Source organism: Pieris napi, chromosome 13, assembly GCF_905475465.1.
Source record: "Pieris napi chromosome 13, ilPieNapi1.2, whole genome shotgun sequence".
In the NCBI taxonomy this organism is placed as follows: Eukaryota; Metazoa; Arthropoda; class Insecta; order Lepidoptera; family Pieridae; genus Pieris; species Pieris napi.
Window position 1 is genome coordinate 214,714 of NC_062246.1, and position 14,446 is coordinate 229,159.

The 14,446-nt window shown below is 48.5% G+C and overlaps 1 protein-coding gene across 4 annotated transcripts in view; it reads right to left on the minus strand.

The window, feature by feature from the left end:
• Nucleotides 1–930: 930 nt before the first annotated feature.
• The window catches only part of LOC125055129 (netrin receptor DCC), a 47,426-nt gene continuing 33,910 nt past the window's right edge, over nt 931–14,446 (minus strand). The window contains exons 2-30 of one of the 4 annotated variants that reach the window (XM_047657386.1): nt 11,232–11,412; nt 10,997–11,127; nt 10,724–10,920; nt 10,492–10,649; nt 10,320–10,420; nt 10,156–10,243; nt 9,929–10,070; nt 9,655–9,821; nt 9,458–9,579; nt 9,021–9,342; nt 8,823–8,946; nt 8,393–8,743; nt 6,953–7,159; nt 6,744–6,864; nt 6,529–6,681; nt 6,252–6,463; nt 6,078–6,143; nt 5,863–6,010; nt 4,826–4,987; nt 4,546–4,749; nt 4,313–4,463; nt 4,128–4,237; nt 3,915–4,040; nt 3,696–3,806; nt 2,914–2,990; nt 2,746–2,830; nt 2,424–2,541; nt 2,203–2,348; nt 931–2,133 (exon numbers count right to left, since the gene is read on the minus strand). In XM_047657386.1, coding sequence (XP_047513342.1) covers nt 1,943–2,133; nt 2,203–2,348; nt 2,424–2,541; nt 2,746–2,830; nt 2,914–2,990; nt 3,696–3,806; nt 3,915–4,040; nt 4,128–4,237; nt 4,313–4,463; nt 4,546–4,749; nt 4,826–4,987; nt 5,863–6,010; nt 6,078–6,143; nt 6,252–6,463; nt 6,529–6,681; nt 6,744–6,864; nt 6,953–7,159; nt 8,393–8,743; nt 8,823–8,946; nt 9,021–9,342; nt 9,458–9,579; nt 9,655–9,821; nt 9,929–10,070; nt 10,156–10,243; nt 10,320–10,420; nt 10,492–10,649; nt 10,724–10,920; nt 10,997–11,127; nt 11,232–11,412 — 4,472 coding nt within the window. In that variant the 3' untranslated portion in view covers nt 931–1,942. Of the gene's footprint in view, nt 2,134–2,202; nt 2,349–2,423; nt 2,542–2,745; nt 2,831–2,913; nt 2,991–3,695; nt 4,041–4,121; nt 4,238–4,312; nt 4,464–4,545; nt 4,750–4,825; nt 4,988–5,862; nt 6,011–6,077; nt 6,144–6,251; nt 6,464–6,528; nt 6,682–6,743; nt 6,865–6,952; nt 7,160–8,392; nt 8,744–8,822; nt 8,947–9,020; nt 9,343–9,457; nt 9,580–9,654; nt 9,822–9,928; nt 10,071–10,155; nt 10,244–10,319; nt 10,421–10,491; nt 10,650–10,723; nt 10,921–10,996; nt 11,128–11,231; nt 11,413–14,446 lie in introns of all 4 variants that reach the window. The other 3 variants (XM_047657387.1, XM_047657385.1, XM_047657383.1) reach the window with 3 other exon arrangements.

Consider the following 14,446-nt stretch of genomic DNA (forward strand, 5'->3'; position numbering starts at 1 on the left):
GTCCCGAAACACTATTTCTGTCCATAACAGTATATGTTACAAGCATATATTATTGCAAAATCAACCTTACGCGAATTGCTTAAAGTTGTTATTACAACGCAGTGTATACGTACTTAAAGCAATAAAATTTTACGACCGACCGTGGTCGGTAGGACAAGGTATTGAGTGGAGTCGAACATGACTTTTTTATTTACAACTATTTAACATAATTTTAAATTTATCCGATGTTTCGGGTGCTTTACAGCGTGAGTGGTCACGGTGACTAAAGACAAAAGGTGTTGGATGTTAAATAGTTGTAAATTTATAATAATACATAACTTTAATCCGGTTAAAAAGTTTTTTCTTTAAATTAAAAAAAAAATTAAATTGGCTACCTCCTGACCTACACTTTATATAGCGTAAATATATTTGTCAAAAACTACACACAAAAAAGTTCAAGAGTACATAAATTTATTTATAAAAAAAAACACAAATAAATAACATCGACTCCACTTGTAGACGCGAGACTATTTGAAATGAGCGCACAATTTAGAATGTTGCGCTCATTTTTTGAGGACGTTTTTTTGACGTTGAGTGTGCATCTTGGGTTTTTTGTATATCAATGTAAGAAACCCTTCTATTTTTAACCGAATCGAGTACAAAAATCTTGTTTCTATTAGTTATTATATACATATTAGCAGTAGGTACATGAGAAACATTTAAAAAATCTTAATTCATACCACGACAGACATAAAATATTTTAAAATAAAAATACTAGTACCACAGGTAGATTGTGGATGAGCTGTTTTTTTAATAGATATGTCAATAATTTGCATAATTTTTGTTATCGTCAAGTATGTCTTAACTTTATGTTACGTAAATAAATAAGTTCACTTCCTGAATAAACTTTCAAGAATCATAGGAGGCAAATCCCAGAGGAATAAAAAAAGCTTTCATGAATAAATAAGTTTATTAAAGATCTATAGGATGTTCCAACTTATTTGAAAAAAACAGTCGAGAAGCAGTCTCGTGTTGGTGGGAACAGAACGCGTCCCGCAGCCGTAAAACGTTTCATTTCAAGTGATTTCATTCAGATTACTACTCCTTTTCTAAAAAGTCGGTCGTCAACGTAGCTGCGGAGCGCGAAACATAATTGTAAAAAATATCAGTCTAAAGTAAACGTTTCTCGCTTTTTCGTTATAAATTTAAAATTTCGTTGTAATAAATAATACAATCCATTTAAATAAAACTTAATCTATCTTTAAAAACCGTTTCAAAATTCAGTCTAAGTACGATTATTTAAAGTAAAATGAGACCATATTTTGTAAAGTCGAATTATCAAAAAAATATGTACACGCAATAATGTTTGCACTTAATTATAAATTATGACTATAAAGATAATGGCTGACGAATCGGAAGAATAAACAATAAGCCGACGTATTCCGAATTTAACGCGCATTTCGGTCGCCAAACTCGGCGCTTTGTGCGATGTTCAGACTTTGAACGGCCGAAGCTTCACGACAACCGAATCGGTCCGAGTTTGCGTCAAATTCCTAATTAAAGCGACGCACGAGTCTTCAAAGTCGGGCCGGGCCGGTGACGCGCTCGAGTCCGATTCGGCCGTCGATAGGTATGGCACGATGGCGTAAATCCAAAATAGACAAATATACGCGAAATGCCGAATGTGTATAATACAAATGTTTTTCTATAATAGAAAAATATTAAACAGGCAATATTTACAAAAATTCATAATAAAGAAGTGAGCCGGCCGTGTTCCAGCGCTCAGACTCACAGACGAATATCCCGACGGTGTTTAAGTACAAAATATATATACAAGTGGGTCCGTGCGTTTCACTGTCCTCGTCGAGCTCCACTTCGGTTGACAGAATTGAGCCGACGAATGACGAAACAATGTCCACAATATTATACAACTCGTATGATACAGACGGTCGTTCGAGGGCCGTTAGCAATGGAACTGCTGCTGCGTGATGGCCGAGAGGTCCTTCATGAGGCCCTCGAGGTTCTGCATGTCCCGGTGGAGCCGCTCCGTGGAGCGCGACGACGTCAGGCCCTCCAGCTCGACGCCGACCCCGCCCCGACCCGGCGATGAACTCGCGCTCTTCTTGTACGGCGACGTCTCCCTCACGCTGCCCGCTGCAAAGAGAAGTCGCGATCACGACGGCGTTCGGAGGAGGACGAACGGTCCCGCGAGCGAGACCTCACCCTTGGAGTGCGAGGGCGTGGAGCGGTCGGAGGCGTTGTCGGGAAGTGTGAAACTGTGCAGCGGCCCCCCGCAGCCTCCGCGTCGCAGCGACCCGGCGCACGACGTCGCCCCGCCCGGCGCCGCCTCGCCGCTCGACGAATCTCGGCTGCGAACGGCGGACCGGTCAGTATTCGGACGTTCGACGAGGTCCCGAAGAGCGCTACGGTCGCGAGACACTCACTGCGTGTACTGGCCGAGCGGCTCGTAGGCGACGTAGTGTCCTCTCTCGCGCGCTGTCATCGCGCTCGCGTACACGTCTCCGCCTCCGGCCGCGCCCAGCGGGCAGCCGCTCGACGCACCTGAAGCGTGCGTCGAATATATTTCATTGTGTACGCCCGGGCTACGATGATCCTGACATACGTCCCTCGCATTATTCGTTCTCAATAACATATTACTCTATAACCCCCGGCCTCGGCGTTAGAACTCCGCGACGATCCGAGCCTCGTTCCTCTCCGATCTTTACACATCTCTGAAATTTGAAAAACACTCTGATGCATACGTACAGGGCGGGACGGCGTGGGCGTGCAGCGAGCCCAGAGAAGACTGCGTGGAACCCAGCGGGGCAACTCCCGCCAGCAGCGGCGTACTCTGCAACACGCGAGACATTACGGTCGCGAGATTATCGGCCGATTGACAGCGAGTCACTTCAAACCTGCGGAGGCGCGACATACCTGATCGGGGACGTGTCTCCGGCGCTCGCAGGTGGAGCTGCAGCCCACGCCCACGCCGACGCCGACGCCGGTCATGGCTGTCGTCATACAACGTTACGATTATCCGGAGCCGGGTGGAATGCGTCATGGACATGCGCAAGGTAGGATTCGACATACGTGTTAGTTAATCGTAAAGGGGTTAAACTAAAATAAGCGATAAAATCGATTCAAATACAAAGTCCTCGTCCGAAAGTACAAAATTAAGACTCGGGGGAGGTTAAAAGCGGTTTTAGTTGCGAAAGAGGCGAAGCATGCGGACCGTTTGTACGACGTGATTCGCCGCTCTTGGCGTGAGGCATGCGGAGGACTTCTTTCTTAGGCGCCAAAACTCAGTTCGAGCCGTCGACCTCGTCTTCTTCTTCTACTAATTATGCTTAAACGGCTGTAGCCCTTTTATAGTAAATAGACATTTGTGTTATCAATTTCATTTTATTGACAATATCTTGAATGGGAAGACGTGTTTTACATAAAAAATAATATTGTAAATAAATGTTGTCAAACCATCCGCTAAGCAGTACTACTAGATTTGGGTACCAGATCAGGCGAAAATCCGATTATACACATATAGTATAGAGGAATATTTTCTAGCAGATCAGAAAAGACGCGGCAATGAGCGTCTACTTCTATTTATTAAAGCTGCGAAGACGAGGTCGGCGGCGCGAGCGAGTCGGGCGATCGGCCATTCTACTCTACGTGGAAGCAGACTTTGTAGGTGAAACGAGGGAACGAAAAAGAAAATAGACCTAAATAGGTGTGTGGCGAATAGTCCGGGAGGGGGAGGTCGCAGCGCGCGCACGGCGAGCTCGACGCCAGCGGACACGTGTCGGCGCTGCCCGCGCACGACGACGACGACTCTACCCAACACACAACACGCGCGTCAGAGCACGCCGGACCCTCCGAGCCGCGTCCGGGCGGCGAGGACGCCGATCGATCGTCCGGGAGGGGGAACCGAAAAGACTCACCGACGTAGGTGGGCACGTAGCGGCGGTCCAGCGAAGCGGGCGCGGGAGCGTGTCGAGCGGGCTCGTACTCGACGGGAGGAGCGCGGCCCAGCGTGCCGACGCCGCCGTCCACGCTGCCCGCCGAGACTGTAGGCCGAAACGCAACGTTTAGCCGGCGTTCGGATCGAGATCAGGTCGGAACGGAAGATAAACGAAAAGTCGGCGTACTCTTACTGGCGGAGCTGTGGAGGCTCTTGTCGATGTGCTTCAGCTCCATCTGGTCGTGGTGGATCCACAGGTCGGGCGGCTTGATGCCCGCGGACGCCGACGCCTTCTGGTAGGTGCTGTCGGAAAAGACGTACGTCGCGATTATCGGCACGGAACGAACGAGCCCGTCCTACTCGGCGAGAGCGGCCCACCTGGTGTCGGGAGACAGCGGCGGGTGCGGTCGGCGGCAGCACAGCGACAGCGCCAGGGCGGCGGCCAGCGCCAGCACGGCGCAAGCGCCCCCGGCGCTCGCCCAGAGCCAGGCCGACGTCGCCGAAGCCAGGCCGGCTCCCTCGCCCGTCTCTGGAATCACGACACGAGTTGTAGTCCTCGACGCTCGATCGAGCCGGTCGAGAGCCATCTCCGGCGCCGAGCCGGACCGTACCCGGGCCGGTCGTGTAGACGACGACGGGGCTGAAGGGGCCGAGCCCCTTGCCGTTGCGCGCCTGAATCTTGAAGGCGTAAGTGGTGCGCGGGCGCAGACGATCGACGCGGGCCCTGGCGCGCTCGCCGGCCGCCGCCACCGCCGTCCACTCCTCGGCGGCGCCGCTCTCCGGGCCCCGCTGCGGCGCGTACATGATGACGTAGCCTGCGGACGTCGTCTCGGTTAGCTTAGCGTAGCGTAGGCGGAGGAGAGGTCGCAGCCTCGGAGGGACCCGACTCACCGGTGATTCGGCCGTTGGGGCGGGCGGGTGAAGTCCAGACCAGGTCGGCCGCGCGGGAGGCGGGCGCGGCGGGTGCCACTCGCAGGTCCCGCGGGGCCCCTCCCGGCGCCGCCTCCAGCGTCGTGTTGCTCGCCAGCATGGACCACGCCGACTCCCGCCCTCCTACAAGTTTTTTTTATTAAGAGAAATTTCATTTAAGATAAAAATGATAAAACTTTAATATAATAAGGGATAATTATTTATTTAATGAGCAATGGACTAAACTAGTGAAATGAACACACAAGCAAATCATATTGCATGGTGTCATTTACATTGCAGATACCTGTACGGTTGTAAATACGTAGTACAATTTATAAATAAATACTATATAATATGTAAAGAAACAATTATATTTCTTAAATTAGATTATTCATGATCTATTTTGGTTTATAAGTGATCATTTAGTTTTGTTTGTTAGTCTGTGAAAAAGACACTAGTTTGGTTGTCTATTTATGTGTCAGTTTTAATTTGAATATGAAGTGTTCGTTATGAGTACATTTTTAATAATTTATTATAAAAGAAATAGGGTAAAATTACAACTGAAATAGCAAACTCTAAATGTTGTTTCTTAAAATAAATATTTTTGCAACACATTAGAGTTTAACTCCCTTATATTTTTTTCCTTTTCCGAACTCCGTAATAAACTACCTCACCAACATCTAAGTTAGTTCAGTATTGCGAAACGATGGGCGGTTGTATCTGTCGAGTTTGTAAAGCATTACGTCTCACGCCTACCGACAAATTATCTGCGAAACGTATTCATTATTCTCTACAAAGTCTAGATTAGTCAAAAAGTCAAAATCATTTATTCATAAAGGTAACACAATGTACACTTATGACTTATGAAAAAGAAAATTACGCGATAGGTTAACGTAACTTATTTAAAACGAGCTCATTGATTGATTTTATTATTATTATTATTTAGATTTTCGTAAGAGGTACGTCGTTTGTATTTTCTCTCGGTAGCGTGACGAGTAGAGCAGAGGTCATCGGCGTACCCTTAATGAGCTTGACGGCGAACTCGTAGGTGGTGAAGGGCCGCAAGTCGTCCAGCATGCAGTTGAGGTCGGTGACGTTGTAGGTCCGGGGCCGGCCTCCGCCCGCGCTGGCCCAGCGCACCACGTAGCGCCGGCCGTCCGTCGCCGGCTGAATATTTCCGATCGTTATTATATTTCATTAATTATTGTCGATAATCGCCTCGGCTCCGACTCACCTGTCCTTTGGGCAGCGTCGGGTCCGTCCAGTACACCACGGCCGTGGTCCCGCTCAGCATGATCACCTGAAACGAGTCACACCTCACTTCGATGCCTTCCTTTTGATAATAGTTCCTACGCAATAATTTGTAAAAGCTTCGTTCGTCTCGAGAGCCTCTCGCGAGTCTCCTGACCTTGAGTCCGACGGGCGGAATGAGCGGCGGGGTGTCGTCGGCCTCGTCCGGGTCGTCGGGATCGTCCGGGTCTTCCGGCTCGTCCGGTTCGTCCGGGTCGGCCGAGTCGTCGTCGGGTCGAGCGCTCCGCGTCCGCACGGTGGCGTAGACGGCCGGTCCGAGGCCCAGCGCGTTGCTCGCTCGCAACGATATCACGTATTCGGAATTCGGCTCTGAAAAGATCTTCGTGAAATTCGACATCGAGAGACCGACGAGAAGGTTCAGACGGAAGACTCACCGAGTCCGCGTATGACGTACGACGTGCGGTGAACGGGCAGTTCCCGCGAGCGCTCGTCCGGCACGCCCAACCCCCAGCCCAGCCACCAGCCCCTCGCTCCGCCTCCCCCGGCGCCGCCCCACCACACCGAGATCCAATCTCGGCCCGCGCGCGCTGCGAAAGTCGCGGTCAGTGACGCCGGCAACTCATCGTCGATCGAATCGAAGGACACTCACCGGTCAGCGAAGGCGGCAAGTCGGGCACCGCCGTGTCGGCCCGCTCGGCGCCGGCCGTCGTCGCCGACACCCAGTCGCCGAAGGGGCCGGACCCGTTCGCGTTTATTGCGCATATTCGAATCTGTGAAAAGAACGGTCGGTCGGTGAGTTCGACCACCGGAGGCGAGAAGCGATCTCCGGGATCTAGCGAAATATCGACGTCCGCCGACCTGATAAGTGGCGCCGGGTTCCAGGTCGGCGAGGTCCGCTCGACGGGCGTCGGCCGGCGTCGTGAGCGAATCGGCTCGGCGCCTGCCCCCCGCGGCGCCGCCGCCCGCCGTCCCTCCGCCCCCGGCCGGGCGGAAGCGGATCTTGTAGCCGGTGAGGGGACCGCCGTGCGTGCGCGCGGGCGGAGCCTCCCACCTCACTTGGATCGACTGCGCAGACGCGGGAGAAAAGTTTTATGTAACATTCATTCGATTTCTACACTGAAAAAGTGAATCAAATCACGAATAACAACTATAAACATGAAATTTGACTTTGATTGCAAAGCATTAAATTTCGGTAGTTTAGGTCGTAATAAGACGAAAAAAAAATATATGGCATGAAAAACTTTGCTTTTGTGCTTAGAAGACTGATTGAACGAAATTTTTAAAAATCTCGGATTTTAATTTTTGATTGAAAATAAAACTATTGAAATAAAAATGTTTATTATTTTTATTAAGTTTTACTATCAAATTAGCTTACAGAAAAGTGGAAAATAACTTAAAAGTGCACACTTTTACTTTATCTTTTATGTTCATAGCTACTTTCTCTCAATAAACCCCAAATATAGTCGCCCATCATGTTTTCATTGTATTGGCCTTGATAGCGTTGTTCAAAATTCATGATGTCCTGATGGAAACGTTCTCCTTGCTCTTCGGAATAGGCTCCCATATTGTTTTTAAATTTATCCAAATGAGCATGCAGCATATGTACTTTTAATGACATCCTGCGGCCCATGGCCTTAAAATTTGGCCTTACTTTAATAAATTGACCACATATAAAACAAAATGCATCAGCATCGTATTTGCACTTTCGTGACGACATTTTAAGTTATTCTGGGCTTGTAAATAACACCTGATGGTTGTTTATCACTCGGGTGCCATCTAGCGGCTCAGTGTAAACGTTAATACCCCACTCTCACCGCGCGGTCTTTTTAAAAATATTAAAATCAATTAGAATTTATAAAATTTTTTAAAAATGAGTATTATTATTCTAACTATCACAAAAGCAAACCTTATACCGAAAAAAGGTATTTTCTTTTCGTTTTTGTGCATAACTAACTGGAAAATAATAGCTAATAACTTTAGGACAAAGAACGAATTTTTTTGTAGAGTCGTGTAATCTGCGAAACGCATTCATTACTCTCTGCAAAGTTTCTGAAATTGTATTAGATTATTCCCTAAGTAGAATAACCATTTCTTGGTTCAAATAGTTTAATTCTTTTATTACTTGTTTGTATTTAACACTGTTTTTTGTATCTACTTGATTTCGCTGGTCCACACATTTTCCACATGTTATAGGGACGGCACCGCTTTTGATATTTTTGTATGTATGTCAATGTATATCATGTGTTTGTCCTAATTAAAAAAAAAAAGTTAAATAAAATGAAGTAGACGAGAAGAGACCGTGTGAGTGGCGGGCAGGGCGGTGACGTTGACGGGAGGGGCTGCGGGCGGAGCCGCCCACGTCCGTAGCGGGCGCTCGGACGAAGCGGCGCCTCCGGCCGCGCTCACGCGCACGCGGTACTGGCTCGCCGCTCGCAGGCCCTCCAGCGGGCACGGCGACGCGGCGCACCACACGCTCTGCTCGCGCCCGCTCTCCACCTCGGTGAAGTAGACGGCGTACTTGGCGGGCCGCGTGGGCGCGGGCGGCGGCGACCAGGAGACGCGGGCCGAATGAGGCCCCGTCGCCTCCGCTCGCACGTCCTCGGGCGGCCCGAACGACACCTCTTCCGCCGGGGTCGTCACCTCCACGGCCTGCGAACGAATCGTCCGATCAATAATCGACCGCACTAATCGAGACTGCGGACGCGCCGGTCTACGGAAGGGTACCGACGGGCGTGAGTGGCGAGGCGGCGCTGGACGTGTAGGCGCGCGCCGTGATGACGTACGTGGTGTTCGGCTGCAGCGACCCGACGTTGGCCTCGTGCCGGGACGCTCCGCCGCGGGACACGCGCTCGCTGCGGACGGTCGAATCGTTAATAGAGGACTATACGTCGACATCTTGCGAGACCGTGACGCGACGCACACGTACCGCTCGCTGCCCTTGACTTTGTAGAAGACGGCGTAGCCGGTGATGTCCTCCGACTTGTGCTCGGGCTCCTCCCAGCTGAGCGTGACGAACCTGTGCTTCACGATGACCGGCCTCAAGTTGTGAGGCGCCGAGACCGCGGTCGCGTTTCCCTCGACGTCGCTGTCCGATCCTTCGTCGGCGTGAAATGAAATATCGTTTATAGCATTAGAGTCGTCGTAGTCGGAGGGGCGCGGAGTGTACGCGGACGAAGTCTCTCCCAGCTCCGTCTCCGGGTCCTCCTCCACGCTCTGGAGGTCCTCGAGGCCGGTCGGGGGATCGGGGACTGGAAACGATTCGACAAAAGAAAAAAAAACTTAAAAAAAAACAGGGAAACGGGGCCAACAAAAATAAAAACAAAGGAACGTGGAGCGAAAGCGGATAGGGCGAGGCGGCGTTACCGTGATGGGGCGGCAGCACGACGAGGCGCAGGGCGGCGGTGGCGGATCCGGCGGACGAAGTCGCGAAGCACTGGAACATGCCCGCGTCCACCGGCAACACGCCCTGGATGCGCAGCGACGACCTGCGAGAACGTCGGCGTCGGTAAATAATCGGTCGAGGGTAAGGAAGCGGAGAATCTGGCGAACGCCCGCCTCACCCGTCGACGAGGGCGATGTCGTGGTTGTGCGGCGAGAGGGGCTCCCCGTCCTTGAGCCAGGTGACGCGGGGCGGAGGCCGGCCTTTGACCTCGCAACCCAGGCGGGAGTCGCCTCGCCGTCGCGCGCGCACCACGCCGCCTTCGGACAGCATAACGCGTGGCATGCTCTGCGAAACGATCACCTTTGTTTCTCAAAAGCGTACAGAAAACAATGGCGGCGCAGTTACAGTGGAGTGAAAAAAACTTTGAGAGTGGAATAATGGACAATAGCTACCAAAACGTATAGATGGGTGGAGTGGTCGGCGGAGTCCAGGCGGTTGGTGGCTCGGCAGGTGTAAACGCCGGCGTCCGGCACCCTCGCCGACTGAACCCGCAGAGATCCGGCCCCCACCAAGTACAGTCGCGAATCCAGGTCGCTACACGCGAGGTGAAGACATATTTTTGTATTAAAACCATTAACTAACTATACATTTTAAAGTAAGTCATCGAACGAGAGCTAACTTGAGGTCTATGGCGACGCCGTTACTGAGCCACGTCACTTGGGGCTTGGGGTTGCCCACCGCCGCACACTCCAACGTCACCGACGCACCTGAAGGACAGGTTGAGGTTAACATTTTCACTTCATTCGTGGCACGAGACGACAAACACGAACGACCATAACCGACCTTCCATCACTGTGACGGGTTGCGGCGTGGCGATGAAGCGCGGCGCCGCCTCCAGATTAGCGATTTCCGTGTTCACCCGCAGCTCGATCTCGCTGCCCGTGCTGTAAGCGGAACACACAAATGCTATACTCCGACAAAGGCATGTGGTAATGCGTCGCGGCGTAAGTCTTACCGAGCGGCGGCGTCACGCGGCGACTGCAACGAGACGCGACATCGATACCGCGCGGCGTCGTGCGGCTTCACAGGGTCGATCTCGAGCGCTCCGCTCGGCGTCAGAGACACCCGCGCCGCCTCCATGCGTACCGGCACGCCGTTCTTCAACCACGTCACCTGCAAAGCCCAGAAGTAGGTATATTGTCGAATCGTTTATTTATTCATATTTCAGTATTTCAGTAGGTACTCACGTTGAGCCTGAGCAGCGGCGGGTGCGCGTGCAGACGGGCGGCTCCGTAGACTCGACGGTCGGCGGCTGCGGGCACTCCGGGCGGCGGCAGCACGCGCAGCGCTAGACGAGGAGGCGGCCGCAGCCCGCACGACAGCAACGCCACGCCGCCCTCCACCGTGGCCACCACGCCTCCCACCTCCGCCAGCTCCGGCACTTCTGCAACACGATACCCGAGCGTCAGTCGACCGCTCGACAATATTCGGCGGCCGATTAAGCGCCGATGGGGACTCACCGGCGAGGTGCACCGTGGCGACCCGGGACACGACGACGCCGACTCCTTCGAGGGTGGCCACGCACTGGTACTGTCCCGCTAGTGCCGCCGACATGCTCTCCAGCACCAGAGATCCGTTCGCAGCCTGTTTTCTGGAATGCACGTCAATTGTTTGCATATTACAGGCATCACGTTTCGAGATGAAAACGCGTGGCCTGTCGGCCCACTATCTTCTATAATTCGAAATGTCCATTACCTATATGTGTCGGTGTGGGGCAGTGTGTGGTCGCGCGTGGGCGCGTGCTGTACGCTGTACCGCCAGGATACGCGGGCGGGCGAGGCAGCGGCGCAGCTGAGCACGGCGCGTTCGCCCGCCGCCACGACGCAATCGGCCGGCTCCGCTGTCAGACGCACTACCGCTTCCTCTTTCTCTCCGCCTGAATCATGAGACGACCCATTGTCAATAAAAAAATACTAAAAATTTATCAAAACCCTCAAAAAAATAATTTTACAAAATAGTTTAGATTTAAAAATAGTGTAAAACGTAAATAAATACATAAAATAATGAATGACCCCGACAATAAAATCCTTGAATAAGCAAGCTCAATATCGTCTTAGAACATAACGTGAAATATGAAGGGTTTATTCTTTATCGTTTTCGCAGAACAAAAGGCCCGTATTGAATTCCGGGGCTATTAAGTTCTTGAATATCTCACTTGAAGCAGATCTAATCTAATTAAGGCTGGGAAAGGGCTGACACTGCCCACTCAACGGAGAAGATATTTATTACCAGATCGCTTTAATTTTTATCGAACCTAATACGCGTCGGACATCACACATTTGAAAAACTTAACGTAAACGTAACTTATATATTGTAATATTTATTTAGGTATTGTGGTACACTTATGAACGTCAATAACAAAACATATTAAATGCTAAATGCTTCTAATTTTACATTTACTACCAGTTTTCAAATCAAGGGCATAGAACGGACGAGAAGAACAGGCACTAAACACTCCGCCACTCTTTAATCGCCAAGCTTTTGTTTTACACAATGTATGTAAGGAGCTGCAACCGTTACACCATGTTCCACATTACATCTTAAGTAATTAATAATAATAAAAACAATGATTTGTCCTCTATCCGCAATAGGCATGGTGAAAAAGGAGCACGCACTTACATTCTCGTGGGAACAATACGCAAATACATATTCGAAATAACTAACATAACTGCATACAAGAATTCAAGTTCGACTAGTCACCACAAGTAGCACCCGTTCAGTAGTAGTAGTAGTAGTAGTGAGACAACGCCATCGCCAATATGTCGAAGAAGTGGCAACCCTATGAAGAGGATTTGGTTTCTAACTTATTAGCAGATTTAAGTGAAATAAGGATACCTTCTACGAGTATTGTACTACATATTATGTCAGAAAAGCCTTAGCAAAAAAATGGTTATCGTTCTTAACGTTAGGCTTTCATTTGCCTGCTTGTAAATTAATTATTAATCCTATGTTTAGAAGCAGCTTCGCTGGGAAGTGTTCGTTTATCCGTCTTGGGTAAGCCTGTGCGAATATCATTGATGTTTCCGGGTAAAATAAAACAAAAATAAATAAAATATGTTTATTATGGAATATAAGATACAGGTATCACTTATTCCACGTCATTAAATTTGAATCGGTACACATCCCTACTTATCGGCAAAGAAGACAGAGGGTGTAGGCCGAGAGAAAAAGCCGGCGCAAAAGACTCTCATCATACAAAATGACTATGTCAAACAATACTTATTTTATAACAAATATCGAAAATTAATTAGAAGTAGCCTGTCTAGCGCTAGTCCCAGGCCCTTTTGTCAACTAAATAATCGTTAACTTTATAGTAAGCCTTTTTATACAGCTTTTCTTTAATACATTTATTTGATTTATTAAAAGGCAGAGATAAAAGAGCCTCTGGGATTTTATTAAAGAAAAGTATCCCTTTTCCCAAAAAAGAATTACTAACTTTAGATAGTCTAGTACGGGGAAATTGCAGTCTGCTTTGTTGAGAACATACGCACAATGTTAATAACATTGTGCGTATGTTCTATTCTAGTAAACTTACCACTATTGCTCTCTCTATATGGTAGCTCTCGCTTTTTTTACTTTTTATATATGAGGAAACAATCGGGCAGGAGTGATACTTCCGCCCATGGACACTCTCAATGCCTGAGGGCTCGAAAGTGTATTGCCGGACTTAAAAGAATTGGTCTCTTTCCTATCAGTAGTCAACAAAGTAAAATAATACACTTTAAGTTAATTAAAGTAGCATTAATATTAAATCATTATACTTGTGAATATGAAATTATTGATTGAGCTTAGGAAGCCTACTTGTTAAAGCAGTCAATACATATGCACATGCATACAAAAACCCATCAATTCCTTTAGAAACCTTCAACACAGAAACGTTCACCTTGCACAGTTACAATAAAGCCGATTTTCGTATGACTTCAATAACAATAGCCTCTGGACTGTAATAACAATGTGACTGCTGGGCTCCGAGAGGCATTGTGTTCAGCCTAAGTGACTGGAGACATTTGAACTGCCCCAACTCCGGGTTATGCGTGAAAGGGTTAATTGACGCTTTTGTGGGCTCGAGCCTCGGCCGGACGCGCGTTTTCTTGTGTACATTAGTTATGTTCGTTTTGTAGCAAAGGTTTCAAAAATCTTTTCATCACTATAATTTAATAATAATAAAGCCTTGTGTTATTTCCATATTTATAAGTTCCATTTTAAATGTTGTTAGCATTTACTTATAGCTAAATGTTAGTAGTAATATATTAGTCGCCTGTCGATGTGGAGGGTCCATTCTTCGGCCCATTCTTGAAGGCCTCCGCCAACCCTTTTCAGATGTCTCTAACTTTGCCAATAGTCTGCCGGTTTCCTTTTTTTCTGCTATTTCTATAAAGACATCAGCCCACCTTCTTTTCCCGGGTGCTCCCCTTCATTTTGTCTTTAATGTCCATCCAGCCCATTGCTATTTTAATTTCAAAGCATGTAATCGGTTGCTTCAGATTTTGTCTAATGACTGTGTATCTTCTCTCTTCACTTCTCTCCATATCTCTTTGTCTTGATCTAATCTTTAGGTTAACATTTGATGTGAACACCTAACCGTATATCATAGAGGGCAGTATGTTATATATTTAATCATTTGTGAATTAGCGAAATTTACTTTGTAAGGTTTGAAACCTTAAAACCAACCTAAACAAAATTAATCATTGCTCGGTTAATTATTGCGTGAAGAAAGCATGATGATTTATCATAGTGATGTTAAGGTCCTTTAAAGTAATCATAATAATTAAAATACAATAGGTATTTTATTAATTAATCTTCTAGCGGCTGTAAAACGCGTAAAAGATTGTGCTGCAGCGCCATAGAGAGATCTTAAATTAGCTTTAATGTTTTCATCATTGTTCATGTTTGAAGATAGGCGTGACCAA